General features: G+C 62.4%; 1 protein-coding gene and 1 long non-coding RNA gene across 4 annotated transcripts; one reads left to right on the top strand and one right to left on the bottom strand.

Annotated features, from left to right (window-relative positions):
• The first annotated feature begins 27 nt into the window (after nucleotides 1-27).
• On the top strand, nucleotides 28-27,779 carry FLNC (filamin C). Of its 3 annotated transcripts, XM_047763486.1 has the most exons (49): nucleotides 28-573; nucleotides 5,186-5,434; nucleotides 6,932-7,029; nucleotides 7,184-7,334; nucleotides 7,422-7,540; nucleotides 7,739-7,816; nucleotides 7,991-8,153; nucleotides 8,321-8,521; nucleotides 8,890-8,952; nucleotides 9,956-10,093; nucleotides 10,470-10,596; nucleotides 10,746-10,882; nucleotides 11,105-11,298; nucleotides 11,392-11,505; nucleotides 12,103-12,246; nucleotides 12,480-12,603; nucleotides 12,731-12,891; nucleotides 13,095-13,185; nucleotides 13,275-13,444; nucleotides 13,657-13,774; nucleotides 13,869-14,131; nucleotides 14,514-15,111; nucleotides 16,021-16,194; nucleotides 16,308-16,470; nucleotides 16,717-16,877; nucleotides 17,614-17,781; nucleotides 17,862-17,985; nucleotides 18,470-18,626; nucleotides 18,704-18,893; nucleotides 18,990-19,013; nucleotides 19,134-19,381; nucleotides 19,778-19,858; nucleotides 20,154-20,253; nucleotides 20,555-20,695; nucleotides 20,959-21,087; nucleotides 21,181-21,354; nucleotides 21,808-21,969; nucleotides 22,081-22,284; nucleotides 22,550-22,702; nucleotides 22,784-22,906; nucleotides 23,016-23,258; nucleotides 23,432-23,701; nucleotides 23,794-23,931; nucleotides 24,177-24,292; nucleotides 24,971-25,103; nucleotides 25,192-25,368; nucleotides 25,476-25,694; nucleotides 26,567-26,776; nucleotides 26,886-27,779. In XM_047763486.1, exons 1-49 carry the CDS (start codon nucleotides 219-221, stop codon nucleotides 27,071-27,073), a joined length of 8,226 nt encoding a protein of 2,741 aa, XP_047619442.1. In that variant the 5' UTR covers nucleotides 28-218; the 3' UTR covers nucleotides 27,074-27,779. The 3 variants fall into 3 exon arrangements, with proteins under 3 accessions (XP_047619442.1, XP_047619443.1, XP_047619444.1); XM_047763487.1 differs by lacking the exon at nucleotides 8,890-8,952; XM_047763488.1 differs by lacking the exons at nucleotides 8,890-8,952; nucleotides 19,778-19,858.
• Nucleotides 21,662-25,238, bottom strand: LOC125117549 (uncharacterized). Its single transcript, XR_007132650.1, has 2 exons — nucleotides 25,172-25,238; nucleotides 21,662-24,832 (listed from the first exon to the last, which is right to left on the bottom strand). It is a non-coding gene; the product is annotated as an uncharacterized LOC125117549 (long non-coding RNA).
• Nucleotides 27,780-27,897: the final 118 nt, after the last annotated feature.

The raw sequence follows: 27,897 nt of genomic DNA, 5'->3' as shown, positions 1-27,897 counted from the left end.
GGAGAGAGACCGAGAGAGCGCCCGCGGCCGAGGAGCCGAGGAGGCCCGCCGAGTCCCGCCAGCCAGAGGCGCGAGAGAAGTTGAGAGCAGCGCACCGCGCAGCGCAGAGCCGCGAGTCCCGCGATCGCGCCCCGACAGCGCCTCCAGCCCGAGCCCAGCCCGCCGCCCCGAGCCGGACCCCAGCCGGCAGCGCAGCCCCCGCCCCAGCCGGCGCTGGAATGATGAACAACAGCGGTTACTCCGAGGCCGCGGGCCTCGGCCTGGGCGACGAGGTGGACGACATGCCCTCCACAGAGAAGGACCTGGCCGAGGACGCGCCGTGGAAGAAGATCCAGCAGAACACGTTCACTCGCTGGTGCAATGAGCACCTCAAGTGCGTGGGCAAGCGCCTGACCGACCTGCAGCGAGACCTCAGCGACGGGCTGCGCCTCATCGCGCTGCTCGAGGTGCTCAGCCAGAAGCGCATGTACCGCAAGTTTCACCCGCGCCCCAACTTCCGCCAGATGAAGCTGGAGAACGTGTCCGTGGCCCTCGAGTTCCTCGAGCGCGAGCATATCAAGCTCGTGTCCATCGGTCAGTGCGGGCGGGGAGGGGGACATACCCCGAGGAGGGGCTGGCCCGTGGGGCCAGGGGACGCAGGTGCCGGGTGGGCGCGCGGGGAGCCGAGACAGGGCGGGGAGCGCCCCGGCTCCGGGAGGGGACCCTGGCTCGGCTCTCCGGCCCGCCGACACAGGCGCGCCGGGCCCGGCCCTCACATCCCTCTCTGGACGGCTGGCATCCCGAGGGGGCCCAGGGGAGTCCAGACCCGACTGTTCCTGAGTCCTCCAGCTTCAGCCTCCCTCGCACGCTCCCAGCGACCCGCCTCCACTCATCGTCCCCTTTCCTGCCCTCCGCAACCCCAGGCCAGGCTTGAGAGGACAGGGCCAGGGACCAATACGGATTCCCGGGGGCACCTCCCCCCAAACAAAGCAAATGGCTTCTCAGCCTCCTAGCACCTCCACCGGGGAGGAGCGGCTGAAGGCAGGTCCCGAGCGCTGCCCGATCTCAGCGCTCAGAGGGAGAGCTGGGGGCCGGGCGGGCGCGGGGCCCAGGCCCCCCGCAGGCATGTGCTCGGCAGCTGGGTTCGGGCGCAGGGGCCCGGGCGGGCAGGGCCCAGCCTCGGAAACCTAAAAAGGCTCTGAGCGACCGCGGGGATCCTTAACCCCTGCCTGTCCTCCACCGGCTCCAACCGGCCGGGGAAGGGGCTCCCTCCCGTCCACGCCCGGCCCCAACCCACCCCCTAGCCCCTGATTGGCTGCGGCTAATAGTCTGGGCTGAGGGGTGGGAGGGAAGGCCTGGAGAAGGGAGGAAGTCTTTGAGTGTAACCAGATTTGGAAGGTGTGTCACTGCTGGGTGGGGGTGGGGAGGCACTCCATCGTTGGGAGTGGGGAGCCAAGGGTGGGCTCTGAGAAGAGAGGGGCAGGCCCTGCGGTCATCCTTGCAAGCTGGGGGCCTAGCGAGCCCCCTCCTCCTGTGGTGAGCTCTCCAGAGCCTTGCCTTGATTTGCAGGAAAGGGCCCCTTGGCGGGGTGCACCCCCAGGCACCAGGAAGGGAGATTCACAGGGGGTCTGATGCCCCCCAGGCTACCCCAGAGACTTATTTAGATAATTGAAGGTCTGTCCACACCCCAGCCCCCTCAGGGCATCTCTGGGCCGCCTGAATTAGCAGCTGAGGTCAGTCTGGGGCCCTTTGCCCTGTCCGGCCCCCTCTCTAGGCCTTACCCCCTCCTGCCCCAATTCTGCCCCCCCCACCCCACCCTCACTGGCCTGGAAATAGCCCTGCCTCCGTGACACAGCAGATGTCTCTGAGCTTTCCAGAAGGACAAGCCTGAGGACAGGGGGTGGGGGAGGGGGTCCTGGTATATGTATTAGAGCTGAGGGCTGCTTGAGAGCTTCTGTGGTGGGGGGGGCAGGGGTCAGAGAGGAGTCAGGCCGAGGGGCGGCCATCCCCCAGCAGCTGGAATTTGACCGACTGGACTGATTGTCCCAGGTGGGGTCTCAGGGGGACAGCCTGGGGCCTCACCAGGACTTTATAGGAAATGGCTCAGCCTTGCCCTCCCCTCACCGCTGCGGGGGCGCTCGGCCCCTCTCCAGGCCTCATCCTTCCTGAGCACACCTCGCCCCTCCCCCACGGCGGTGCCTGGCTCCGGCCCCCTTGGCTCAACTGTGTGGGGAGAGGCCGGCTCAGAATAGAGGGGGAAGAAGCAAAAGTTGGTTTGGGGGGCGGGAGCGAACCCTCCATTCCCCTTCCTGCAGAGGGGAAGGGGAACCGGCCCCATTTGGGCCAAGTGGCTCACTCCCTCCACCACCGATGAGATAAGCTGTCAGCAATTCAGCTGCTAGACCTGAGGCTGAGGCTGAGGCTGGAGGGGAAGGGGCACAGCCGGCAGGGGCTGCCCAACCCCGGGGAGGAGATGTAGCGGGTTCCCCGCCAGGCAGGCATCCTGCTTCCTCTAGTTCCTTCTGGCCTGGGGGTGGGAAGGGGTTGGCGTGGGGCCTCCTGGGCAACATGTCAGGACTGAAATTGGCTATCTGGGCACCTGGGAGGAGGTCAAAAAGATCTCCCACTTCCTTTTCTAGGCGCAGGGTGGGAGCGGGGAGCTGAGCAGCACCCCTGAAGGAGGTAGGGGTACTCAGCCTGGGTTGAAGGAGCCGAGTGCCCTTCTTACCCCCGCCACCCCCTCAGCCCCTCCGAACAAAGAGGCCTGTGAGGCGGCTCTGTCCCGCAGCTGTTCCCCAGTTGCTATTCCTTCTCCGTGAGCCAAGCGCCAAGGGAGGGGCTGGAGGGGGCAGCAGCTGTCCCAGCACCTCCCTCCCTGGGCCCTTTCTCCTCCCCCTCCACTCAAAGCCTGGGGTGGCCTCAGGGACTGGCTCCTCCCACCCCTTTGGTGGTATCCCCAGTGGGGTCCGAAGGAGGAAGCCTGGCTTGCACAGAGCGCTCCCCCTCCGCCTGGCCTCCGAGGGGGCGGAGGGAGAGGAAGGTCACTGCTCCCAGAGGGGGACGCTGGACCCACCCCTCTCCTGCCGACCCGGACCACTTGCTGTCTGGCCCAGGGCCCGTTGCTGGGGAGAAGCTTCTCCCTGATGCAAATATGAATGAGTCCCCCCACCCCAAACAACACCCCCCCACACCCATTCCCCAACCCCAGCAGCCTCAAGGCCTCCCTTCCAGGGATCTGGCTTCAGTCTGCAAAAAGCACTTCTGGGTGTACAAGCACCAGCTTTGGAGGCTGGGTTGTGAGAGGCTGTGTGGCTCTGGGTGTCAAGACTGTGAAAGTGTCCTAGGCCTCTGTGTGTGTGTGTGTGTGTGTGTGTGTGTGTGTGTTTGAGAGCGAAAGTGCTAAAGCACCAGGAGGCTGGGAGTGAGTGTGTCATGGAATCTGCACGCTGCCAAACCATTGTGCTGCAGTGGAGCCAGGGGGAGAGGGGCGGGCCTGGGGAGCTGCTGGGGAAGGAAAGATGAATCAGTGAAAGGGTGGGGGAGCCAAGGGGACCAGAGCCCCGGGCCAGAGAGGCTGAGATAACGTCCTGGGGGCAGGTGTGGGGGGGCAGTGCTGGGGTTCCCCAGGCCTTCACCCTCCTAAGGTCGTCCTCCAAGCTCTAGAGGAGGAGGTCAGGAAAAGATGTGTAAGGGCTACCTCCAGCCCCACCCTTTCCCATCTCCCCGGCAACGCTAGTAAACAAGGCTTGTCTTCTGCCCCCTCCCAACCTCATTAGCTCAGGGAAGCTAATGGCTTTCAGGCCTGTACTGTCCTTTACAAGTAAGCTGGTTCCCAAGCCTCTACACTCTAGGCCACCCTCGGCCCCTGGATGTTTCTCTCTGGCTCTTAAAGGCAACTAGGCCCCCCCAGTCTTGGGGTTCAAATTCTGGTCCATAGTATTCCTTAAAGGAGGGGATGGGTCGAGAATGTCAGCTCCTGAGACTTGAGTCCACATGGGTAACATTCCCCGGGCTCTTGCGAAATCTCACTGGCCCCTATCACTTAAGAACATGGACTTTTTAGCCTTAACGGAATGTGCCCGGCACCCTCTCCCTCCACCCAGACCTTCGTGCCAAAAGCCTTTTTATAGCATTCAGAGTAGAATTTGGCTGGAACCAAGTTGGTGCTGCTCCTCTCCAACTTCAGGTTTTAAAAAAATTCATTCATTCAACCAGTATTTAGTGAGATTCTACTGCGTCCTAAGCTCTGGGTATAGAGAGATAAATTGCAGTGAAGGAAAGAAGCCAGACCAATAAAAAGAATACTGTATGATTCTATTCATATGAAACTCTAGAAAATGCAGACTAATCTATAGTGACCAAGAGCAGATTCGCTGATGCCCGGGAAGGGCGGCCAGGGAAGGGCAGGACTGACGGATCACGAAGGAAAGGAAAGTTTGCGGAGGGGTGGCTGTGTTGACTTGTCTTGATCTGTGGTGATGGCTTTGTCGGTATAAACATACCGTGAAAAGTTATCCAGTAATACTTTCTCCTATATCCAGATCGTTGTACATCAGGCATCCCTCAGTGAAACTGTTTAAAAAAGAAAGGAAACGGTGAAAAGTGTCTGTCCCCCAGTGGCCCACCGTCTTGCACAACTGCACCCATGTCTGTAGCCCATAGGGGGCCCCCCAAGCACCGTGGTAGAGGTGAAAGTAGCCGCCACCGCTGCTGCCACCGCCGCCACCGTAGGGACACTTTGGGGAGCAGCCTCATTCTTTTTTTTTTTCTTTTTAGGGCCGCACTCTCGGCATATGGAGGTTCCCAGGCTGGGGGTCCAGGCGGAGCTATAGCTGCTGGCCTACACCACAGCCACAGCAACGCCGGATCCTTAACCCACTGAGTAAGGCCCGGGTTCGAACCCTCAACCTCATGGTTCTTGGTCGGATTCGTTTCCACTGCACCATGATGGGAACTCCTGGGAAGGAGCCTCGTCCTAAAGGGAGAGGAAGAATCATCGACCCGGGCCTCTGGGGCTGAGCCTCGCAGGAGGGAGGGATTTTGGTTGGCAGAGAAGGGGTAAGTTCCAGAAGGAGGAGGCCTGACCCCAGCGCTGGAGCAGCAGCCTCTGGAGCTGGGCAGGGGAGGGAGGGCGCTGTGCCCGAAGAAAGTCTGGGCGGCAGAGGGTGGGGCCCTTCTGAGCCCAGCTTGTCCCCTCGCTCTGCAGACAGCAAGGCTATCGTGGATGGGAACCTGAAGCTGATCCTGGGCCTGATCTGGACCCTGATCCTGCACTACTCCATCTCCATGCCCATGTGGGAGGATGAGGACGACGAGGATGCTCGCAAGCAGACGCCCAAGCAGAGGCTGCTCGGCTGGATCCAGAACAAGGTGCCCCAGCTGCCCATCACCAACTTCAACCGTGACTGGCAGGACGGCAAAGCTCTGGGCGCCCTGGTGGACAACTGCGCCCCTGGTGAGTGGGCCCGCGGCACACGGCGGACCCCTGAGCCCAGAAGGAGGGCTGGGATAAGCTGGTGATGCCCAGGCTTCCATCTGTCAGAATGAAGGTCTCAGGGCTGGGGGATCAGGAGCCCTGCTCCAGCTGAGAAGCACGGCTGGTGTGAGGTCCTTCCGGATGCGTTGCCAGATCCCGCAGTGGCAGGATTAGGTATTACAGACAAGGACACTGAGGGCCAGAGAAGGCCAGTGGCTTGTCCAGGATCACACTGCTTATCTGTGGCAGGACCGAACCAGAGCCCAGGACCTTGACTCCCTGCGCCATGAACTTCCCACTTTGCCGCATGGGTGCCACGTCCCCTCAGCCGGGAGAAAGCGAATGTGATGGCACTTACAGAAGGAAGGCCAGGACTTAGACCCAGGACGGAGACCCTGGGACAGTTTTGAGAAAGGGTTGAAGCCCAGGATGATGTGGTACCACCCTGTGGCAGGCGATCGAGCCCTGCCCTCGCTCCATGTAGGCCCTGGCCTGGTCAAGTGGGGGCAGCTCAGGGCCCAGGCATCACAGGCTAGACCCGTGTCCCGGGTACAGCTCCCTTTCTGGCCTCTGGAAAGATAGGTGTGGGTGACGCCTCCTGAAAAGATAAGTCTCCCCGTCTAGGCTGGCCTCTGGGGAGCCATGTCCCCTTGGGGTCAGCCGGGGAGCAGGGGGTGGGAGGCGGGGGCACCGGCCGCCTGGGAAGCATTCCCAGCTGCTGAGCCATTGCCCTCAGCTGGTGGGGCTGCCAGCAGTGAGCTCAGCTGTTCTGGCCAGTCATCGATTCCAGCCTGTGAGCTGGCCCCCTCCCCGCCAGCGAGCATCGCCCTCCTCCTGCAGCTCTGGCTTGGACCGGGCACCCCCTCACCCCTTGCACCCCTTCCTGGGGTGACTTGCAGTTGCCTCAGCATTCCTGGGTAACCAGGGAGAAGAACCTATCCTCTCTCAATAGGCCCTTCATTGCCTCTGTTTCCCCAAGCAGGCAATTAGGCAGGAGAGAGGCTAATGCCCTAAGGCTGCTGGGGGAGGTGCTTGGGGATCTAGGGCTTCAGGGCAGCAGTGAGACTTTCAAGGAGAGGGGTCAGCGGGTGTGTGGGGCAGGGACTGCCTGCCCGAGGCGGGAGAGGCCTGTGAGGGGTGCCCCCATTGGAGTTTGGAGTTCGGGGTTGGGGGTCTGTGCCGGGGCCTGGCCAGGCAGGAGGCCGGCTGGCAGGGCTGGTGCCAGGCCGCGTCAGCCGCGGCAGAAAGGCCTCATTGTTGGTGCTAGGGAGGGCTGCTGGGCCTCTAAGCAGCAATGGGCATCCCAGCTGAGGGGCTGTAACGTCGGGGGTCAGAGGAACCTGGCCGGTCAGCGGCCTAGAGCTGCGTGGGACGGAGAGGGAGCCCACAGCTGGCGAGGGAGTTGGATAAGCAGGTGCTCTGCATCCTGGCTGACTGCTTCCCCCTAATCATCACCTCCCTCCGCCATCCCACCAGGCCTCTGCCCTGACTGGGAGGCCTGGGACCCCAACCAGCCTGTGGAGAACGCCCGGGAGGCCATGCAGCAGGCGGACGACTGGCTCGGGGTGCCCCAGGTACACTGGCAGGCAGACAGGGTGGCGGGAGCGTCCAGGTGCCAGCGGGCCAAGGGTGGAGTTGGGTCTCCGAGGATACCTGGTCAGGATGTGGGTGAGAACTGGGCTTGCAGGGGAAGGTGGGCCCCCTGGAACTCCGTTTGTCTCTGCGCAGGTGATCGCGCCCGAGGAGATTGTGGACCCCAATGTGGATGAGCACTCTGTCATGACCTACCTGTCCCAGTTCCCCAAGGCCAAACTCAAACCCGGTGCCCCTGTTCGCTCCAAGCAGCTGAACCCCAAGAAGGCCATCGCCTACGGGCCTGGTATGTGCTGAGCCCTGCCAGTCCTCCCCGGGGCAGCGGGCACAGGCCAGGCTGGACCTCCCTAAGCGCTCTGCCTCTGCCCCTCAGGCATCGAGCCCCAGGGCAACACCGTGCTACAGCCCGCGCACTTCACCGTGCAGACCGTGGATGCCGGCGTGGGCGAGGTGCTGGTCTACATTGAGGATCCCGAGGGCCACACCGAGGAGGTTCGGAGAGGCCACTGGGCACAGGAGGGATTCGCAGGGGGTGAGACAGAGGCCATAGGCCCGCGGCAGGAATGGCCTGGAGATGGCTGCCAGAGCCACCCACTGTGCCCGAGATGGGGGAGGCCCCCCAAAGCAGGAGCTGTGGGTCAGGAGAGGCCGCAGCTGCCGTTGAGTGCCAGTCCTTTCCCTTCCCAATAGGCCAAGGTGGTTCCCAACAACGACAAGGACCGCACCTATGCTGTCTCCTACGTGCCCAAGGTCGCGGGCTTGCACAAGGTATCTCTCTCCAGGACCCCACCCCCACCCCGCCCCGCCCTCTTGGTTCTGCTCACATCCTTGGCTCTGGTGGAGCAGACCCCTCTCTCAGCTTGCACCGCACCCATCTCCCACCCTCCACCCCCTCTCGCGCCGCTCTCCTCTAGAAGCTAACCTTTGGCCCTTGATCCCCAGGTGACCGTGCTCTTTGCTGGCCAGAACATCGAACGCAGCCCCTTTGAGGTGAACGTGGGCATGGCGCTGGGGGATGCCAACAAGGTGTCAGCCCGTGGTCCTGGCCTGGAGCCTGTGGGCAACGTGGCCAACAAACCCACCTACTTTGACATCTACACTGCGGGTGAGAACGAGCCCCTGACACCCCCCGACCTCGCCCCCAACTGTGCCTGGGGGTTCTGCAGAGGGGGCTGGGGCAGGGTCCCAGCTGGAGGCAGTGGTCTTGGGGTGAGGGAGCCCTGAGCAGCTGTGCGTGTCCTGAATGGGGGCTGATGGCGGTTGTCATGACAGGGGCCGGCACTGGCGATGTTGCCGTGGTGATCGTGGACCCGCAGGGCCGGCGGGACACAGTGGAGGTGGCCCTGGAGGACAAGGGCGACAGCACATTCCGTTGCACATACAGGCCTGTGATGGAGGGGCCCCACACAGTGCATGTGGCCTTCGCTGGCGCCCCCATCACCCGCAGCCCTTTCCCCGTCCACGTGGCAGAAGGTAAAGACCCTTCCCCCATTCCCATGATCCCCCGGGCCAAGGCCAGGACACAGCATTGCCACCAAATTCCAAGGCTGAGGATTTATGTGGGAAATGAGGCACTAAATCCAGGGGTGGGTGGGGAGCCCTCTTAGGGCTTAAAATGCGCAGAAGGAAGAGCCAAGGGCTGGGGCTCTTGAGGTCGGCTCTCCATCCTCTGCCCCCAAGGAGGGTCAGAAGGCCACCGTGAAGGATACCAGACAGTGCCACCGTGGAAGGGCTGGGGGGGAGGTGACAGAGCCACATGGGGGGGGGCTGTATATAGGAAGCGCCTGTACCCCAGGCCCTCAGGTGGTGACTCTCCACTTGATTCTCTCTCTGCCACTCAGAGCCCTTGCCGCCGCTCGCCCCCTCCGTGCCCATCGTCCACCAGGCCAAGAGAGTGGTGCCACGTTAGTACACTCCAGCGGAGGCGGGGCCGGGCATGGCCATAGCTGACTGGCCTCACCTGTGCTGTGTGGCATGGCCCAAGCGGTGTGGAATCGCCCCCTTCCGTGGCATTCTGTGACAGGCCCCAGGTTCCATGCCTTTGCCTGTGTTCTGTGGCACATCTAGTTTATTTGCCACTTGCCTGATGGAGTCTGTGAGAAAGATCTCAGTTCTGTGCCATCGCCTATGTTCCGTGGCAGGCTCCGGGTTCCGTGTCATTGCCTGTTCTGTGGCAGTACCCAGGTTCCGTGCCATCGCCTGTGTTCCATGGCAGTACCCAGGTTCCGTGCCATTGTCTGTGTTCTATGGCAGGCCTGGATTATATGCTGCTGCCTGTTTGGTGGCACCTCGTGGGCTCTATGCCATTTTATGTGTTCCGTGGCAGCCTGAGATCACTGTTTTTGGCCTGTGTTCAGTAGCAAAGTCTGGGTTCCTTGCCACTGGCAGTGTTCTGTGGCAGGCTGACGTCCATGCATTGCCTGTGATCTGCAGCAGGCTTCTTGTTCTATGAATATCTCTTGTTCCACAGTGTTGCGGCGTGTTTTGTGGCATGATTTAGTTCCTAAAGCTGCTCCGGTGGCTCTGAGAGGGCTCAGATGGCTCTAGGTGGATGGCCTTGGCGGGCAGTGAAGCGCTCTTCCTTGTCTCTTTGCTCTACTCTCCGTCCAGGCTCCGCCCTGCCTTTGTCCCATACGAGGAGCCCATTGGGAAGGGTTTCTTGTAACCAGCCTGATGAGGGGGGCCGGGGGCGCTGAGGCAGGCTGCCTGCCCAGCCTGGCTCCCGACAGCCCTCGTTGTGTCAGAGACACCAGGGAGCACGGGGAAGGCTTGCATGAGTCCATGGCCTGTGCCTGCGAGGGGGTCAGGAGGATTGTGCAATGACACGGGGGATGAGGACTGAGGGGCCGAGGCTCTGTCTAGGGCCCCTCAGCACCCCCAACCTCCCCCCTCTTCTCTCCCTCCCAGCCTGTAACCCCAATGCCTGCCGCGCCTCTGGGCGGGGCCTGCAGCCCAAGGGCGTGCGCGTCAAAGAGGTGGCTGACTTCAAGGTGTTCACCAAGGGTGCTGGCAGCGGAGAGCTCAAGGTCACCGTCAAGGGACCGAGTGAGTGCCAGGGCCCAGGGCCGGTGCTGGGGGGGTAGGGGTGCAGGGAGGAAATAGGGCCAGTGGTTCTGACGCTCTGAGGGCAGAGACCGCCCGCACCATGCCCTCCGGCGGGGGCTCCGAAGAGATGCTGGGACCTCAGCCACCTTGTCTTATTTCTGCCTCTGTCTCCCAGTCTGCACGCGGGGAACGGTCCTCTCCCGGTGAATGCCACCGGGCTGCTGTGCACAAGCAGGACACAGGGTCCCTGCCTGGAGTTTCCACACTGCCTGACAGCACTGCCCACGGGCTGGGCCTGGGTCTCAAGCCTCCTTATGGGGATTGAGTTGCTGGCACTCTCAGACCAGTGATCCCTCCACTTTCCGCATCTCCTCAGAGGGCACAGAGGAGCCGGTGAAGGTGCGCGAGGCTGGGGATGGTGTGTTCGAGTGTGAGTACTACCCCGTGGTGCCTGGCAAGTACGTGGTGACCATCACGTGGGGCGGCTATGCCATCCCCCGCAGGTAAGCCCCAGGCAACCCCTGTGCCTTCCTATCTGGGCCCTCATAGGGCAGGAGGAGGGGGTGGGCTGCCTGGCACTCGAGGGAAGTGGAGAGGGGTACCTCTGGTGGGGGCACCTTGTGGCATTGACACCAGCTCCCTGTCTGCCCAGCCCCTTTGAGGTACAGGTGAGCCCCGAGGCAGGAATGCAGAAGGTACGGGCCTGGGGTCCCGGTTTGGAAACCGGGCAGGTGGGCAAGTCGGCCGACTTCGTGGTGGAGGCCATTGGCACGGAGGTGGGGACCCTGGGTAAGTGGCTGGCTGGCAGCAGGTGGGAATGCTGGGGCGTGGTGTGATAGAGGGACCCTGTGGAGTGACTGGGGGACGACAGGAGGCAGGAATGCTGGTGAGCGTTGAGGTGAGCCAGGGAGATGGGACCTGGGGATGACCAGGCTGGCGATGCTGGGACAGTGATGGGGAGCATGCCCGGGGGTTCGAGTTGCCATCCGACCCTCCCCATCTTGCACCTAGGCTTCTCCATTGAGGGGCCTTCCCAGGCCAAGATCGAGTGTGACGACAAGGGCGATGGCTCCTGTGATGTGCGGTACTGGCCCACAGAGCCCGGAGAGTACGCCGTGCACGTCATCTGCGATGACGAGGACATCCGCGACTCGCCCTTCATTGCTCACATCCAGCCAGCGCCACCTGACTGCTTCCCGGACAAGGTGGGGTCCCAGCTCCAGCACACGGGCCTGGGACGTGGTGAATGCAGCCTCCTCCAGCCCCCAACCCAGCGCTCTGCTCTTGCCCCTGCACAGGTGAAGGCCTTTGGGCCCGGCCTGGAGCCCACTGGCTGCATCGTGGACAAGCCTGCCGAGTTCACCATTGATGCCCGTGCAGCTGGCAAGGGAGACCTGAAGCTCTATGCCCAGGTGGGATGTTGCTTGATCTCGCTGCCCCTCACGGCTGGGGCCCTAGGAAGGTGGGGCGGGTTAGGAAAGGGGCCTCCGGGCATCACAGGACTGAGTCTTGTGGACCCATGAGAACTATGGAAAATTGAAAGTTTGGCTTTCTCTTATGAATGATAACCTTAAAAATATATTTTACCAAAAATAATTTTTTGTATTGGTAATTTGCCATTAAAAGATGATTTCAGTAAGACCTTAGCTTCTCAAGTGAGTTTCTCAAAATAGTGTCCACTGACTCCTAGAGCTTAATGAATATATTCTTGGGTCCAAGAGAATGAGTCTTCTTTACCAGGTTCATGGTTCAATTTGAGGAACATTGATTTAGCTGAGCTTCTCCCCTGACAACACATTTCAGAGACCTAGGCTGGGTGATCAGGCCACACAGGTGGCCTAGGACTTGGTCTCCTGGACACCTGTGTGGCCCTTGGCTCTGGCCTGGCAGGGGCCGGGCCTGTGCGTGTGCTGGGGGTGGGTGAGCAGGAGGGCCCACGGCCAGCAGAGGGCGTGGGTGGGCAGAGGAGGGGGGAGCACTCTAAACCGTGCTTTGGTTGATGCCCATAGGACGCTGACGGCTGCCCCATCGACATCAAGGTCATCCCCAACGGCGACGGCACCTTCCGCTGCTCCTACGTGCCCACCAAGCCCATTAAGCACACCATCATCATCTCCTGGGGAGGCGTCAATGTGCCCAAGAGCCCCTTCCGGGTGCGTCTTCTGTGCCCTCCCCCCGGCCCACTGCCAAGGGCCCCAGAGGGAGGGCGAAGCCCCACATGGGAGATGTTGGCTGTCCCAGGGCCTGGGCATCACTCCCCACCCCGAGGACCCCTGGAAGAGGCCCAAGACTGGTCCTGTGAGGGCTGGGACCCAGTCGTGCTGGGGAAGGGGGTGGGCCTAGCGGGAGGGGCGCTGGGCTGAGAGCATTGATTTCCCCCCCACAGGTGAACGTGGGAGAGGGCAGTCACCCCGAGCGGGTGAAGGTGTACGGTCCAGGCGTGGAGAAGACGGGCCTCAAGGCTAATGAACCCACCTACTTCACGGTGGACTGCAGCGAGGCGGGGCAAGGTGCGCAGGGAGGGGCCTGGGCAGGAGGGCTCCCTCTGCCTGCTTCCTGGCTGAGCTGTAGGGGGGCTGGTCCCTGCAGGAGGCTGTTGAGCCTCCCGCTCAGGGCCTCCTGCCTGCCTCTCCCCAGGCGACGTGAGCATCGGTATCAAGTGTGCCCCTGGCGTGGTGGGCCCCGCAGAGGCTGACATCGACTTTGACATCATCAAGAATGACAATGACACCTTCACAGTCAAGTACACACCCCCAGGGGCTGGCCGCTACACCATCATGGTGCTGTTTGCCAACCAGGTACTCTATGCTTGGCTTAGGATTGTCACGGGCGGCGGCACCCTCGCCAAGTCTCAGCCGGCAGCTTGCAAGGCTGTCGTTTGGGGACATTTCCGCAGCCACTGAGTATCTCCTGTGTGCAGGCAGCATGTCTCAGAGGAAACAAAGGGGACTCTTTCGGAGACTGCCCATGTCCTCCCTGACCAAGGCTTTTCTTCCTCCAGGAGATCCCAGCCAGCCCCTTCCATATCAAGGTAGACCCATCCCATGATGCCAGCAAGGTCAAGGCTGAGGGTCCTGGGCTGAACCGCACAGGTCGGTGTCTGGGCAGGGATGGGGCTGGGTTGGGGGTGGGGCTGGGTGGCCGCCAGTCCCTCACCACCGACTCGGCCTGGGCTCCGCAGGTGTGGAGGTTGGAAAGCCCACTCACTTCACGGTGCTGACCAAGGGAGCCGGCAAGGCCAAGCTGGACGTGCACTTTGCTGGGGCCGCCAAGGGCGAAGCTGTGCGAGACTTCGAGATCATCGACAACCATGACTACTCCTACACCGTCAAGTACACGGCCGTGCAGCAGGTGTGCCCGCCCCTCCCGTGTCCCGCCTGCCCTGGCTGCCCAAGGTCCTGGGTCTCCTCCAGTCTCACAGGGCCACTTCTGGATCCTGGCCCCTTTCCTGCGTCCCATCCTTTCTTGCCGTGGATCCCTGAGCCTCTGGTCCACGTCGACCATGGGCATGCTGCCAGGCTGTGTCTAAGCCACCAGGTCCAACCTCCCGTTGTACCCCACAGGGCAACATGGCAGTGACAGTGACCTATGGTGGAGACCCCGTCCCCAAGAGCCCCTTTGTGGTGAATGTGGCCCCCCCGCTGGACCTCAGCAAAGTCAAAGTTCAAGGGCTCAACAGCAGTAAGTAGGGCGAGAGCTGCCCTGGGATGGAGAGGAGGTGAGGGGGACAGTGGGCTGGAGTCTCTGCTCACGGGGTCCCTTGCCTCCTCCGCAGAGGTGGCCGTGGGGCAAGAACAGGCGTTCTCCGTGAACACACGAGGGGCTGGTGGTCAGGGCCAGCTGGATGTGCGGATGACCTCTCCCTCCCGACGACCCATCCCCTGCAAGCTGGAACCCGGGGGTGGCGCTGACGCGCAGGCTGTGCGCTACATGCCCCCTGAGGAGGGGCCCTACAAGGTGGACATCACCTACGACGGCCACCCGGTACCTGGCAGTCCCTTTGCCGTGGAGGGTGTCCTGCCTCCCGACCCCTCCAAGGTGAGGAAGTGGGGGCTGCTGGGAGCTGGGGGCTTGTGGGGAAGACGGGTTAAGTTGTAGGTGCAGAGGCCAGAGGGATTTAGGTCGTGGACTGAGCACAGCCGAGGACCTGGGCCAAGGCTGTCCCCAGCCTCAGGACCTGCCTTCCAAACAGCTTAGTGATTAAGAGCCTGTCCTTGGATGGGACCTGGGTTTCAATCCCAGCTCCATCAACTGGGCCAAATTCGTCTCTCTGCCTGCGTTTCCTCACGTGGGGTTGATAGAAGGACTCGGTCTGTGGCAGCTGCTACACTTGCAAGTGCTTAGCTGATTCGGGAGCCATGAAGGCGGGCGTGGGCGTGGCCGGGCGCAGGTCACTTCACACACCTGCTCCTTCCTCTAGGTTTGCGCTTACGGCCCTGGCCTCAAGGGCGGGCTGGTAGGCACGCCGGCGCCCTTCTCCATCGACACCAAGGGGGCGGGCACAGGAGGCCTGGGGCTGACTGTGGAGGGCCCCTGCGAGGCCAAGATCGAGTGCCAGGACAACGGTGATGGCTCGTGCGCTGTCAGCTACCTGCCCACGGAGCCGGGCGAGTACACCATCAACATCCTGTTCGCCGAAGCCCACATCCCCGGCTCTCCCTTCAAGGCTACCATCCGGCCCGTGTTCGACCCGAGCAAGGTGCGGGCCAGCGGGCCGGGCCTGGAGCGAGGCAAGGCTGGCGAGGCAGCCACCTTCACTGTGGACTGCTCAGAGGCGGGCGAGGCTGAGCTGACCATCGAGATCCTGTCGGACGCCGGGGTCAAGGCCGAGGTGCTGATCCACAACAATGCCGACGGCACCTACCACATCACCTACAGCCCCGCCTTCCCTGGCACCTACACCATCACCATCAAGTACGGCGGGCACCCCGTACCCAAGTTTCCCACCCGCGTCCACGTGCAGCCTGCTGTCGACACCAGCGGCGTCAAGGTCTCGGGGCCCGGGGTGGAGCCGCATGGTGAGTGAGAGAGAGGAGCCTGGAGCCGTTCTTGTCGCTAATCAGGGAGGGCGGAGAGCAGGCCTGAGGGCTCGGAGGGCCAGCATGGGGGAAGGGAGGGCTTTGGGGCAGCCCCGGCGTCTTTAGGGCCCAGGGACCCCAGAGAAGGCATCAAAGCCAAGGGCAGGACATGGAGCTTTGCCTCTGGTCTTGTGGCAAAATTGCATCTGCCCCCGGGAACTTTTCTGGGAAGATCCTCAACATGCATCAACTTAAGGGGTCCCTGATCTGAAAAGGCTCAGGAGCTTTGAACTTGAGCTTTCCTCAAAAGGAGACGGTTTAGGGCGTTCCCGTCGTGGCTCAGTGGTTAATGAATCCGACCAGAAACCATGAGGTTGAGGGTTCGATCCCTGGCCTCGCTTAGTGGGCTAAGGATCCAGCATTGCCGTGAGTTGTGGTGTGGACCGCACATGAGGCTCAGATCCTGTGTTGCTGTGGCTCTGGCGTAGGCCGGCGGCTACAGCTCCAATTAGACCCCTAGTCTGGGAACCTCCATATGCCGTGGGAATGGCCCTAGAAAAGAGGAAAAAAAAGAAGGGAAAAAAAAAAGGAGATGGTTTGCAGAGGTCTGTGAGCACCAGTTACCATCTGCTGGGGGCCAGACCCTGAGCGGGGCATGGGGGTGGGGGTGCAGAGGGAGGTAAGACCCAGGCCTGCCCTCCAGGGGCCCGCAGCCGGCTGAGGAGTCGCTGGATGATGAAGGGCGTGAGGCGGGCAAGGCCTGGAGCTCGCAGGGCTGAGGAGGTGCTGAGGGGTGGCGGCAGGGGGTGGGAGGAGGAGCGGCCTCAGAGCTGAGGAGGGAGGGCAAGGGCGGGCAGCTGGGTGAAGGCTGCCCCCTGCCCATGCTGAGCGCTCATCTCCTGGGCCCAGGTGTCCTGCGTGAGGTGACCACCGAGTTCACTGTGGACGCAAGATCCCTAACAGCCACGGGTGGGAACCACGTGACGGCGCGCGTGCTCAACCCCTCAGGTGCTAAGACAGACACCTACGTGACCGACAACGGGGACGGCACCTACCGGGTGCAGTACACGGCCTACGAAGAGGGTGAGGGGCTGGGCTGAGTGGGGCTGGCGGGGCTCTGATCCCGGCATTTCCCGGGGCGGCGGGCTGGTGGGGGCCGTGCACACCCTGACTTGCACCGCGGGGCTGCCTTCCAGGCGTGCATTTGGTGGAGGTGCTCTACGATGACGTAGCTGTGCCCAAGAGCCCCTTCCGAGTGGGTGTGACGGAGGGCTGTGACCCCACCCGCGTCCGGGCCTTTGGGCCAGGCCTGGAGGGTGGCTTGGTTAACAAGGCCAACCGCTTCACTGTGGAAACCAGGTAACCCCCCTTTCCTCATCTTGATTGACTCTGATGCTGTCGGCCCCCTGACCCAGCGGCCGGCCCCCTTCATCCTTCTGTGTGTGCCTGAGCTCCATCCCGTCCCGTCCAGGCAGCAGACCTCCCCTCGTGTTCCAGCCCCTGTAGCTGGTCCCTTCTCAGCTGGGCCCCCAGCCCCATTCAGCGGCTCCCCCACCCCCAACTCGCTGTGTTCTGGTGTAGCTGCTAAAGGGTGTCATCTTGTAGGGGCGCTGGAACCGGGGGCCTGGGTCTGGCCATTGAGGGCCCCTCAGAAGCCAAGATGTCCTGCAAGGACAACAAGGATGGAAGCTGCACGGTGGAGTACATCCCCTTCACCCCTGGAGACTACGACGTCAACATCACCTTCGGGGGCCGGCCCATCCCAGGTGTGCACGGAGGGGCTGGGGCCGGGGAGGCAGCGGGAGGCCTGCCCAGCGAGACGGAGACTGGAAGGAAGGCGGATGTGAGACTTGTCCCTAGAGCAGGATGGCCACGAGCCCCGCCAGCAGGCAGGGAGCAGAGCTGGCAGGCACGGGTGCTGCGGTCATGGTCAAGGGGCAGGGTGGTGGGTACCGTTTATTCCCAGAGGCCCAGTGTTGGCGTCCTGGCCCTTTGAGTTCTACCACTCAGACACAGTCCAAGCCACTGTGGCTGGCTTGGCAAGGACAACCTCTCACACCCTCTCACTCTCAGTGTCAGCAGAACAAGGGCCCCACCCTGCCCTCTTGCAGGGCCAAGCAGCTCGGGCAGGGCGGGAGCCAGGGGGTCATGCCTAACTAATATTACATAACTCGAGACTGCTGAAATTGAACTCCCCCCCCATCTAATTTCATGCTGCCAAAAACACATTTTCTTTTATAATATATTCCATTTTTAATATTTTATTAATTTAGGAAGGCCTTCTTTCCAGCCTCTGTCCTAAATAAGTGGGTTTGCCAAGGCCTTGGTCCGCAGTCAGTTTATTTCTCCTTGTTTGTGATTTCTTACCAAGTTCCTGAGCACTTGAGCATTTGGCCTGGCCTCCCTGGGGCATTGCAAACACAGGGAAGGCCTCCTTCTCTTGGCTCCTCGGTGTCGGGGAGACCCTCCCGGGCAGGCAGATAGATGTCCTTCTCCTCGCAGGAAGCCCCTTCCGGGTGCCGGTGAAGGATGTGGTGGACCCTGGGAAGGTGAAGTGCTCGGGCCCAGGGCTGGGAGCTGGTGTCAGAGCCCGGGTACCCCAGACCTTCACAGTGGACTGCAGCCAGGCTGGCCGGGCCCCCCTGCAGGTGGCCGTACTCAGCCCCACAGGTATGGACTGTCTGGGGCAGGGTGGAGGGAGGCAGGACAGGGTGCTAGGAGGCTCTGCTGACCCTGCTCCCCTTGTCCAGGAGTGGCTGAGCCTGTGGAGGTGCGTGACAATGGAGATGGCACCCACACTGTCCACTACACCCCGGCCACTGATGGGCCCTACACGGTAGCTGTCAAGTATGCCGACCAGGAGGTGCCACGCAGGTGAGGCCCGGCTTTCGGCTCCTGTGTTGTGCTGCGCTCTTGGGGGCACCCCTCCCACTTGAATTGACCTCATCCGATCTCTGCTGCTCCCTCCTACTCTTCCTCTGCAGGGGGAGCCCCTGCCTGTCTTCTCCGCCCTGGAGGCAGCAAGGCGCCAGGGGCTCTCCTCCGCCTGGGCTGTGCCCCCAGGTAGCCATTAAATTAGCAATTTAGGAAGAGGCACCAGGGAGCTACAAAGAGGTGGGAACGGGACTTATGCCCTCCCCTTGAAACAAACCATAGCATCTTCCCAGCTAATGGAGGAGGAATGCTCAGGCCTTGTCAGGGGCACACCCGAGTGGCCCTCCCCTGAGACTCTGGCTGTGACCTGGTCCCTCCTCCCTCCTCCGCTCAGGAAGTGGGGAGGACTCCAGGCCCCAAATGAGATGGGACTCCGCCCTCCCCCTGACCTTCAACCAACTGTCCGTCTCTTCCGCCCTTCCAGCCCCTTCAAGATCAAGGTACTTCCAGCCCATGATGCCAGCAAGGTGCGGGCCAGTGGCCCCGGCCTCAATGCCTCCGGCATCCCTGCCAGCCTGCCTGTGGAGTTCACCATTGATGCCCGGGACGCTGGCGAGGGCTTGCTCACTGTCCAGATCCTGGTGAGTCCACGCACTGCCCAGGTCCCCCAGGTCAGGGGCGGGGCACAGGCAGGCGTTGACCTCCGCTTCTCCCCCAGGATCCTGAGGGTAAGCCCAAGAAGGCCAACATCCGAGACAACGGGGATGGCACGTACACCGTGTCCTACCTGCCAGACATGAGTGGCCGGTACACCATCACCATCAAGTACGGCGGCGATGAGATTCCCTACTCGCCCTTCCGCATCCACGCCCTGCCCACGGGGGACGCCAGCAAGTGCCTCGTCACAGGTGGGCTCTCCCCCCACCTCCCCCTGCCCTCCCCCAGCACCCCCCCCCAACCTCCCACCCGAGAGCAGATGGCCTCACACTCTTCTCTCTTCGCAGTGTCTATTGGTGGCCACGGCCTGGGTGAGTGGCCTTCCTCTTCCCTCTGGGCGGTGGGCTGAGGTGCCGGGGGCAGTGGGTACCTGAGGGGGGCTGGGCACAGACCCGACGGCCTCCTGACCAGGCGCGTCTGTGCTGCGGCAGGTGCCTGCCTGGGCCCCCGCATCCAGATTGGGGAAGAGACGGTGATCACGGTGGACGCCAAGGCAGCCGGCAAGGGGAAGGTGACGTGCACGGTGTCCACACCCGACGGGGCCGAGCTCGACGTGGATGTGGTCGAGAACCACGACGGGACCTTCGACATTTACTACACGGCGCCCGAGCCGGGCAAGTACGTCATCACCATCCGCTTCGGAGGCGAGCACATCCCCAACAGCCCCTTCCACGTGCTGGTAAGCTCCGCGGCGGGACGGGGGTGGCGGGGAGGCGGGCCCGGCCCTTTCAGGCACAGGAAGAAACCCCCGAAACTGTGCCCAGGTCTGATGGATTCCGGGCCCAGAGGGCTCGGGAACCGAGCAGCCGCCCAGGCTGGGAGCGAGCACCGCCCTGCCTCTGGCCCCTCTGGCGGTTGGTCAGCTCTCTCTGGGGGAACATGCCCTGTCCCTCTCTGACCCTCAGGCCCGCTGTCCCCATACACCTCCCCAAGGTGGCCCTGCAGGATGGTGAAGCCCCCCTGCGGGCAGGCAGAGATTCCTGGTCCCTGGGCCATGCGGAGTCAGCTCCCGGTCCCTCAGGCTGGCGTGTGCTGGCCTGCCACATCCCGTGCTCTCCCGTGCCTTGCCCCCCAGGCGTGTGACCCCATGCCCCACGTGGAGGAGCCCTCTGAAGTGCTGCAGCTGCACCGGCCCAGCGCCTACCCCACACACTGGGTACTGCCACCTCCCACCCAGGCCAGGCCTCGCTCTCCTCCTCCTCTTCCTTCATTTCTTCCTTCTGTTCTTTAGTGGCCAGGGCTGGGGCACGGTTTGGGGAGCAGGCGGGAGTCAGGCTGGGCAGACAGACCCCCCAGGTTGGGCATGGCACCTCTTCTCTTGCAGCTGACGCGCCTCTCCTGCCCTCTGACGTCACCATTAACCATCTTGTTCGTTCTTCACTTTCTCTGATGTCAGTCATGGCTCAGGCCAAGCTCCGCAGCCAAGGACTGTTCCCTCTCCCCTGCTGCAGGCCACAGAGGAGCCAGTGGTGCCTGTGGAGTCGATGGAGTCCATGCTGAGGCCCTTCAACCTGGTCATCCCCTTCACTGTGCAGAAAGGGGAGCTCACAGGTACTGTCCCGGGGCCCTGAGGCCTGAGGGCTCAGAGGGAGCCCACCTGAGTCCAGGCTCAGCTCCCCTAGAGAGGGGCCAGAGAGGGGAAGTGAGCTACGCAAGGTCACACAGCACGTTGAGCAGAGCTGGAATTCAGCCCTTTGCGTCCCAGCTCAGGGTTCAGCCTGATGCTCCAGGTTGTCTCCTGGTGCCTGGCCTCTGAGGTGGAGGCAGAACCACATAGGAGGGGGGGCCCAGGACAGCGAGGGGATTGAGGTAGGAGTAATGAGTCTCCCACGTACCTGTGTCTGCCTGGCAGGGGAGGTACGGATGCCCTCTGGGAAGACCGCCCGGCCTAACATCACCGACAACAAAGACGGCACGATCACGGTGAGGTACGCGCCCACCGAGAAAGGCCTGCACCAGATGGGGATCAAGTATGACGGCAACCACATCCCTGGTGAGTCAGGGGCCCGGCTGGCCTGGGTTGGGCTGGGAGGAGCCCACTGTGGCTTCCTCTTTGCCTGCCTTCTTTCAACAACTATTTATTGAGCACCTGCTCTATACAGATACCATCCGAGATCCTGGGAAGGCTGGAATCCTGCTGGGAGGCCCCTCTGGCCATGGGAAGGTGCAGGGGGCGCCGAGATAAGCTCAGGCAGCCGCTGTCCTCACTGCTGACCCAACCTCTTTTCTCTGTCCCCCCCCCCCCAACACACACAGGGAGCCCCCTGCAGTTCTACGTGGATGCCATCAACAGCCGCCATGTCAGTGCCTACGGGCCAGGCCTGAGCCATGGCATGGTCAACAAGCCAGCCACCTTCACCATCGTCACCAAGGATGCTGGGGAAGGTGAGGGGAGCTACAGGCAAGGGCTGGGGAGGTGGTCAGCCAGTGCAGGGGTGGGGGCAGGACCTCTGATCTCAGCCCCATCTCCACCCCCAGGGGGGCTGTCCCTGGCCGTGGAAGGCCCATCCAAGGCGGAGATCACCTGCAAGGACAACAAGGATGGCACCTGCACCGTGTCCTACCTCCCCACCGCACCTGGTGACTATAGCATCATTGTGCGCTTTGATGACAAGCACATCCCAGGGAGCCCTTTCACGGCCAAGATCACAGGTGGGTGGACGTGTGGGCACACACAGCCAGCAACAGCCTCCCCAGCACACAACAGATGTGCAAGCCTGGCATGGTCAAGTCACCAGAGCCTTAGGGTAGGGCCCCCTAGAGGTGGAAGAGGTCATTTTTGGATAAATGACCTCTTCTCTACAGCACGTGAGAAACATCCAGCCATGTGCGCCTCCGTGCTTTGAAATACATCATCTTGTTCAGTTTCTTAAGTCAGGATATTGACAATCCCTTTTGATAGATAAGGAAACCAAGAGGCGAGAGGGGCTAAGCTGCTTGATCAGAGCCACACAGTGAATAAGGGGTCAGGGTCTAGTTTATTGGTTCCTCAGAATCATGCAAGTCAGGATTAAAGCTTGTGTGAACCAGGAATTTAACCCGTTCAGGCCTGGGGCATCCAGCGGATGCCAGGAATCACACTGCCTGACACTCCAATTCTCCCAGGTGATGACTCAATGAGGACATCACAGCTGAATGTGGGCACGTCCACGGATGTGTCGCTGAAGATCACTGAGAGTGACCTGAGCCAGCTGACTGCCAGCATCCGTGCCCCCTCGGGCAACGAGGAGCCCTGCCTGCTGAAGCGCCTGCCCAACCGGCACATTGGTGAGTGTGGGGCCACAGGAGGGGCCTGGGGAGAGGAGGTGGGCTGGAAAGGGTCGCTGCCAGCCCCAGGGCTCCATTCATGTCTGATCCCCCTCCCTCCCCCCCCCCCAGGTATCTCCTTCACCCCCAAGGAGGTTGGGGAGCACGTGGTGAGCGTGCGCAAGAGCGGCAAGCATGTCACCAACAGCCCCTTCAAGATCCTGGTGGGGCCGTCTGAGATTGGGGACGCTAGCAAGGTCCGGGTCTGGGGCAAGGGTCTGTCCGAGGGACAGACGTTCCAGGTGGCGGAGTTCATCGTGGACACTCGGAACGCAGGTGCATTTAAGAGACAGCTCAGCTGTCCCCGAGTTTCTGTCTCCCCCTTGCTCCCTGGACCCAAGAGGCCTGCCTCAGGGAATCTTCCAGACTCGCTACCCCTGACCCTCTGGGTCATGCCTGGCTCACCCTCTCCTCCTGCTGAGCCATTTGTCAGTGGTTATGACACAGTTTGGGTGCCTATGGTGGAGGGAGCCTGCAGTTTGAGGAGAGGAGAGCAGAACAGCCGTGGGGCTGAAGGCGCTGTGTCCCCATTTCCCGCTAGGCTACGGGGGCCTGGGGCTGAGCATTGAAGGCCCGAGCAAGGTGGACATCAACTGTGAGGATATGGAGGATGGCACCTGCAAAGTCACCTACTGCCCCACCGAACCCGGCACCTACATCATCAACATCAAGTTTGCCGACAAGCACGTACCTGGTAAGGCTCTGGGCTGTGGCTGGGACGGGCCGGAGGCCGGAGATGAGCCATCTGAGACGCCTGGCCCTCTCCCCCCGACAGGAAGCCCCTTCACGGTGAAGGTGACGGGCGAGGGCCGCATGAAGGAGAGCATCACGCGGCGCAGGCAGGCGCCTTCCATCGCTACCATCGGCAGCACCTGCGACCTCAACCTCAAGATCCCAGGTGGGTGCCCACAAGGGCCTGGGGGCGGCGGGGAGCCTGCCCCTCGGTGTCCGTCCTGCAGGCTCCTTTCTCACTTCCTTTCCCTCCTCCCACTCCCTGTGCCCCGCAGGGAACTGGTTCCAGATGGTGTCTGCCCAGGAGCGCTTGACACGTACCTTCACCCGCAGCAGCCACACGTACACCCGCACGGAGCGCACGGAGATCAGCAAGACGCGGGGTGGGGAGACCAAGCGCGAGGTGCGGGTGGAGGAGTCCACTCAGGTTGGCGGAGACCCCTTCCCCGCCGTCTTCGGGGACTTCCTGGGCCGGGAACGTCTGGGCTCTTTTGGCAGCATCACTCGGCAGCAAGAGGGTGAGCAGGGCCCGGCCGGGGTCCTCACAGGGAGGTCGGGTGTTCTGTCCCTTGGGACGGGGAGGGGGAGGCTGTTGGTCTGAGAGGAAGAGGGGTTTACGCGGAGGGAGGGGAGGGAAAGGCCAGGGCAGGAGCAGCCCCCGTCATCCCCTGTCACTCCCCACCTCCTGCAGGTGAGGCCAGCTCTCAGGACATGACCGCACAGGTGACCAGCCCCTCAGGCAAGACGGAGGCCGCGGAGATCGTGGAGGGAGAGGACAGCGCGTACAGCGTGCGCTTCGTGCCCCAGGAGATGGGGCCCCACACAGTCACCGTCAAGTACCGCGGCCAGCACGTGCCAGGCAGCCCCTTTCAGTTCACCGTGGGGCCACTGGGTGAAGGTGGTGCCCACAAGGTGCGGGCTGGAGGCACAGGGCTAGAGCGAGGGGTGGCCGGTGTGCCAGGTAAGGGCCAGGACAGGGGACGGGGGCAAGGCAGCCAGCAGGCTGGGCGAGGGTGCTGAAGAGCCGCCCCTGTCCCGCTTCCCTTTCTCCAGCCGAGTTCAGCATCTGGACCCGAGAAGCTGGTGCCGGGGGCCTGTCCATTGCTGTGGAGGGCCCCAGCAAGGCAGAGATTGCATTTGAGGACCGCAAAGATGGCTCCTGCGGGGTCTCCTATGTCGTCCAGGAACCAGGTGGGTGTCCACACTGGGTCTGGGCCTGCCTCGCCTTCCAGACTGGGTTTCTGTTCACCCAGGCAGGAGACGGGGCTACCTAACTCGTCACCTGGGTCCCTGCTCTCTCTCCCTTCACCCCACCCCTCTGGGAACGTGCCTCTCGCTCCAGAGCTGAGCGCTGACCCAGGGGGCTCTCCTGGGAGGAGGCGGTTCTGCCCTGCCATCTCATCCTGGGGCCTTGCTGACGGGCCTTCCCTCCCCAGGTGACTATGAGGTCTCCATCAAGTTCAATGATGAGCACATCCCGGACAGCCCCTTTGTGGTGCCCGTGGCCTCCCTCTCGGATGATGCTCGCCGTCTTACTGTCACCAGCCTCCAGGTGAGTGCCTGGGGATGGGGCCCCTCTGCCACCCTGAGAGATGGGCGGGCCCGTGTGGCCAGGGACTTAGCAGTGACCTTGCAAGGTCCAGACAGACAGATGTCTCCTCTCCCAGTGTTCGTGCAGCAGGGGCTCCATGCCCCCTTCCAGCTGCCCCTCAGGGTAATCTTAGCTTCAGGAGCCCCAGTGCCATTCCTCCCCCACTGCTACCGCTGCTCTAGAATTGGGCTCTGTGCCCCCCACCCCCGGCTTGTCCTCACTCCCCCAGGAGCCTCCCTCCCCATCGGTCCACCTCCCCCATTGAGCGCTTCCAGGCCAGTCCAGGCCACGCTCCCCTTTCCTCACCGGAGCTGGGTGCTCGCAGGCCACACAGCACTGTCCTAGCACTGGCTTCTCTGCCATCGGGCCGGCTTTACGTATGGTGTCTGGGTCTCACCTCTTCAGCCAGGACAGGGCACATCATCTCGTCTCCACCATGTCCAGTGCAGCCAGGTGGCCTCATCTCTTAGCGGTCTTGTTGAGGACCTTCCTGAGCTGGGCCTGGAAGCAGCAGGGACCAGGCCGGGGGTGGGAGGAGGGAGCCTCTGGGCTGGGCGTGCAGTGAGAGCAGTGCGGGGCTGCAGGGAGGAGCCCTCGAGACCCTCCCAGGAGTCTGAGCACCCTCTGTGGACTCTGCAGGAGACGGGGCTCAAGGTGAACCAGCCGGCGTCCTTTGCGGTGCAGCTGAACGGTGCTCGGGGTGTGATCGATGCCCGGGTGCACACGCCCTCGGGTGCCGTGGAGGAGTGCTACGTGTCTGAGCTGGACAGTGGTGAGCTGGCCCTGTCCCTGCCACGCTAGGACCTTCTGGGAAGGGGAGGGGGAAGGACAGAGGCTCACCCGCCAACCTCTGCCCCCAGACAAGCACACCATCCGCTTCATCCCTCATGAGAACGGCGTCCACTCCATCGATGTCAAGTTCAACGGTGCCCACATCCCCGGCAGTCCCTTCAAGATCCGCGTCGGGGAGCAGAGCCAGGCTGGGGACCCAGGCTTGGTGTCAGCGTATGGTCCTGGGCTCGAGGGAGGCACTACAGGTGAGGGCCTGGGGCCGGAGAGGAGAGACGAGGCCTGGGCCCAGGCCCATCCCAGCTGAGCGCCCCAAGCCCTGCCCGCCCACACTTTTGCTACCTCTGGTCCCCAGGAGTGTCATCCGAGTTCATCGTCAACACCTTGAATGCGGGCTCAGGGGCCTTATCTGTCACCATCGATGGCCCCTCCAAGGTGCAGCTAGACTGTCGGGAGTGTCCTGAGGGTCACGTGGTTACCTATACTCCCATGGCTCCTGGCAACTACCTCATTGCCATCAAGTATGGTGGCCCCCAGCACATTGTGGGCAGCCCCTTCAAGGCCAAAGTCACAGGTGAGTGTCCTGGGTGGGAGGCGGTCCCTCCAGCCCAGCCCATCCTGGCTGGCTCCAGTGGCCATTCCCATCCGGGTCCCAGTCTGCCCCAAACAGCACAGTCGGGGTACCGGGAACGAAGCAGGCCTGACTTTACTTACACAGGGCGCTATTCTCTACACTCTGCATAAGGACTCATGGAGCTCACTTAAAAAAAAAAAAAATCAAATCCTGGAGTTTTCCTTGGGGCTCCGTGGGTCATGAACCTGACTAGTATCCATGAGGACGCGGGTCTGATCCCAGGCACCGCTTGGTGGGTTAAGGGTCCAGCGTTGCTGTGAGCTGTGGTGTGGGTCGCAGACATGGCTCGGATCCCACGTTGCTGTGGCTCCAATTCGACCCCAAGTGTGGGAACTTTCGTATGCCGCAGTTGTGGCCCTAAAAAGCACACCTCCAAGAAAAAAAAAAAAATCAAATCTTCCCTCTTTGTCACTATCCATCACTAGGGTGACTCTCCCCTGTGGCGGCTGCCCAAGCTTTTTCTTAACGGCCCTCCTTCCCACACTTCTGGGTTCCAGAAAGATAATCAGTAAACATTTAACCAGTTCTCCTTTGGAAGCTGCGTTAAGGACTAGTTGGATGTGTTTCTTTTTAAGAGAAGACTACCCTGGGACCTGGGTTCCCAAACAAAGCCTGAGGGTGGGGGGCGGAGGCATCAGAGGCCCCAGACCTGGGGATCAGCTGGCCCTGGAGCCCGCGGGCCGGGCTCGGCTGGAACGGGCTGCTGTAGCCGAGGTGGCAACCGTGAGGCTGTCGGTGCTGGGCACAGGGCCCACCGTCCAGGGAAGGGCAGGCTTCTGACCCGGCTCATGGCCACGCCACCCTGCCCTCAGGCCCTCGGCTGTCAGGAGGCCACAGCCTTCACGAGACCTCCACGGTTCTGGTGGAGACTGTGACCAAGTCGTCCTCAAGCCGGGGCTCCAGCTACAGCTCCATCCCCAAGTTCTCCTCGGATGCCAGCAAGGTGGTGACGCGGGGCCCCGGGCTGTCCCAGGCCTTTGTGGGCCAGAAGAACTCCTTCACCGTGGACTGCAGCAAAGCAGGTAGGCTGCGGGGGAGAGGGGGCGGTCTCCCCCGGGGGGCGAGGGCGCGGGAACAAGGGGCCGGCGGCCGTGCGCAGCGTGAGCCCGACCCTCGCCACCTCCCTTCCAGGCACCAACATGATGATGGTGGGCGTGCACGGGCCCAAGACCCCCTGTGAGGAGGTGTACGTGAAGCACGTGGGGAACCGGGTCTACAACGTCACCTACACCGTCAAGGAGAAAGGGGACTACATCCTCATTGTCAAGTGGGGTGACGAAAGTGTCCCCGGAAGCCCCTTCAAAGTCAACGTGCCCTGAATCCAGATGTGCCTCCCCCAGCCTCGGCCCCCACCTCCAGCCAAACACACTCACTCACACACACACACACAAATGGGCCACACCCAGATGCACACGCGCAGAATCAGACACCACAACCACCTGCCCTGGGGCGAGGAAGGTGTGGCCCTGTCCCCCTTCCTGCCAGGTCCCTGGCTTGACGGGCCTCGTCTGTCTCAGGGCAGTGTCCCTTGCCTCAAAGGTGACATGAGGGTGGACTGGGGGTTGGGGGGCCAGGGAAGCCCTGAGTTTTCTGGTGGGGCTGAGGCCAGTGGGGGAGCACATGTTTGGGGGTATCTGCGTGTGTGACACCCTCAAACTGCACTGCCGGCCCGGCCTTCTTGCCACTGAGGACTGCGCCCAGTCCCTCTGGTGGCACAAGCCCAGAGTGGTAAGGACTTGGAAAAGAAAGCACAGTCGGAGGGGAAAACGGACCCGGGGGTGGCGGCAGCAGCAGCCTTGGCACCGGGCCTGGCCCTAGGTGACTGTGATCCCAGCCAGGCTTCCTGGGGGACTTCTCTCTCTCTCTTTTTTTTTTTTATGATTGCACAGCTCTGCCCCACGGGGGGGCCTTTTTTACACACTGCGAGGCCCAGCTTTCTGGGGGGACTTTTGCACATGTCATGCGGCTCAGCTGGGAACCGCTTAGGTGGAAAGCTCCAAATAAAGTGCGGCCTGTCGCAGAGGCTTGGCTGTGTCTTGTGTGTGTGCTCCCTACGGCTGGCCACCTCTGGCCGCTGACACTGCACCTGGCCCCGGGAGGCAGAGGCCAGCTGCCTGTCCCCTGGAGGACTGACTCAGGCCAA

This window comes from Phacochoerus africanus, chromosome 16 (assembly GCF_016906955.1).
Source record: "Phacochoerus africanus isolate WHEZ1 chromosome 16, ROS_Pafr_v1, whole genome shotgun sequence".
NCBI classification, from domain to species: Eukaryota; Metazoa; Chordata; class Mammalia; order Artiodactyla; family Suidae; genus Phacochoerus; species Phacochoerus africanus.
This window is presented reverse-complemented; position numbering and strand designations above follow the sequence as displayed.

Coding starts and splice junctions, on each gene's coding strand:
- FLNC (XM_047763486.1), top strand. CDS start 219: ATGATGAACAACAGCGGTTACTCCGAGGCCGCGGGCCTCGGCCTGGGC. Junction 8,522..8,889: donor CCCCGTCCACGTGGCAGAAG/GTAAAGACCCTT, acceptor TCTGCCACTCAG/AGCCCTTGCCGCCGCTCGCC. Junction 10,883..11,104: donor CACGGAGGTGGGGACCCTGG/GTAAGTGGCTGG, acceptor TCTTGCACCTAG/GCTTCTCCATTGAGGGGCCT.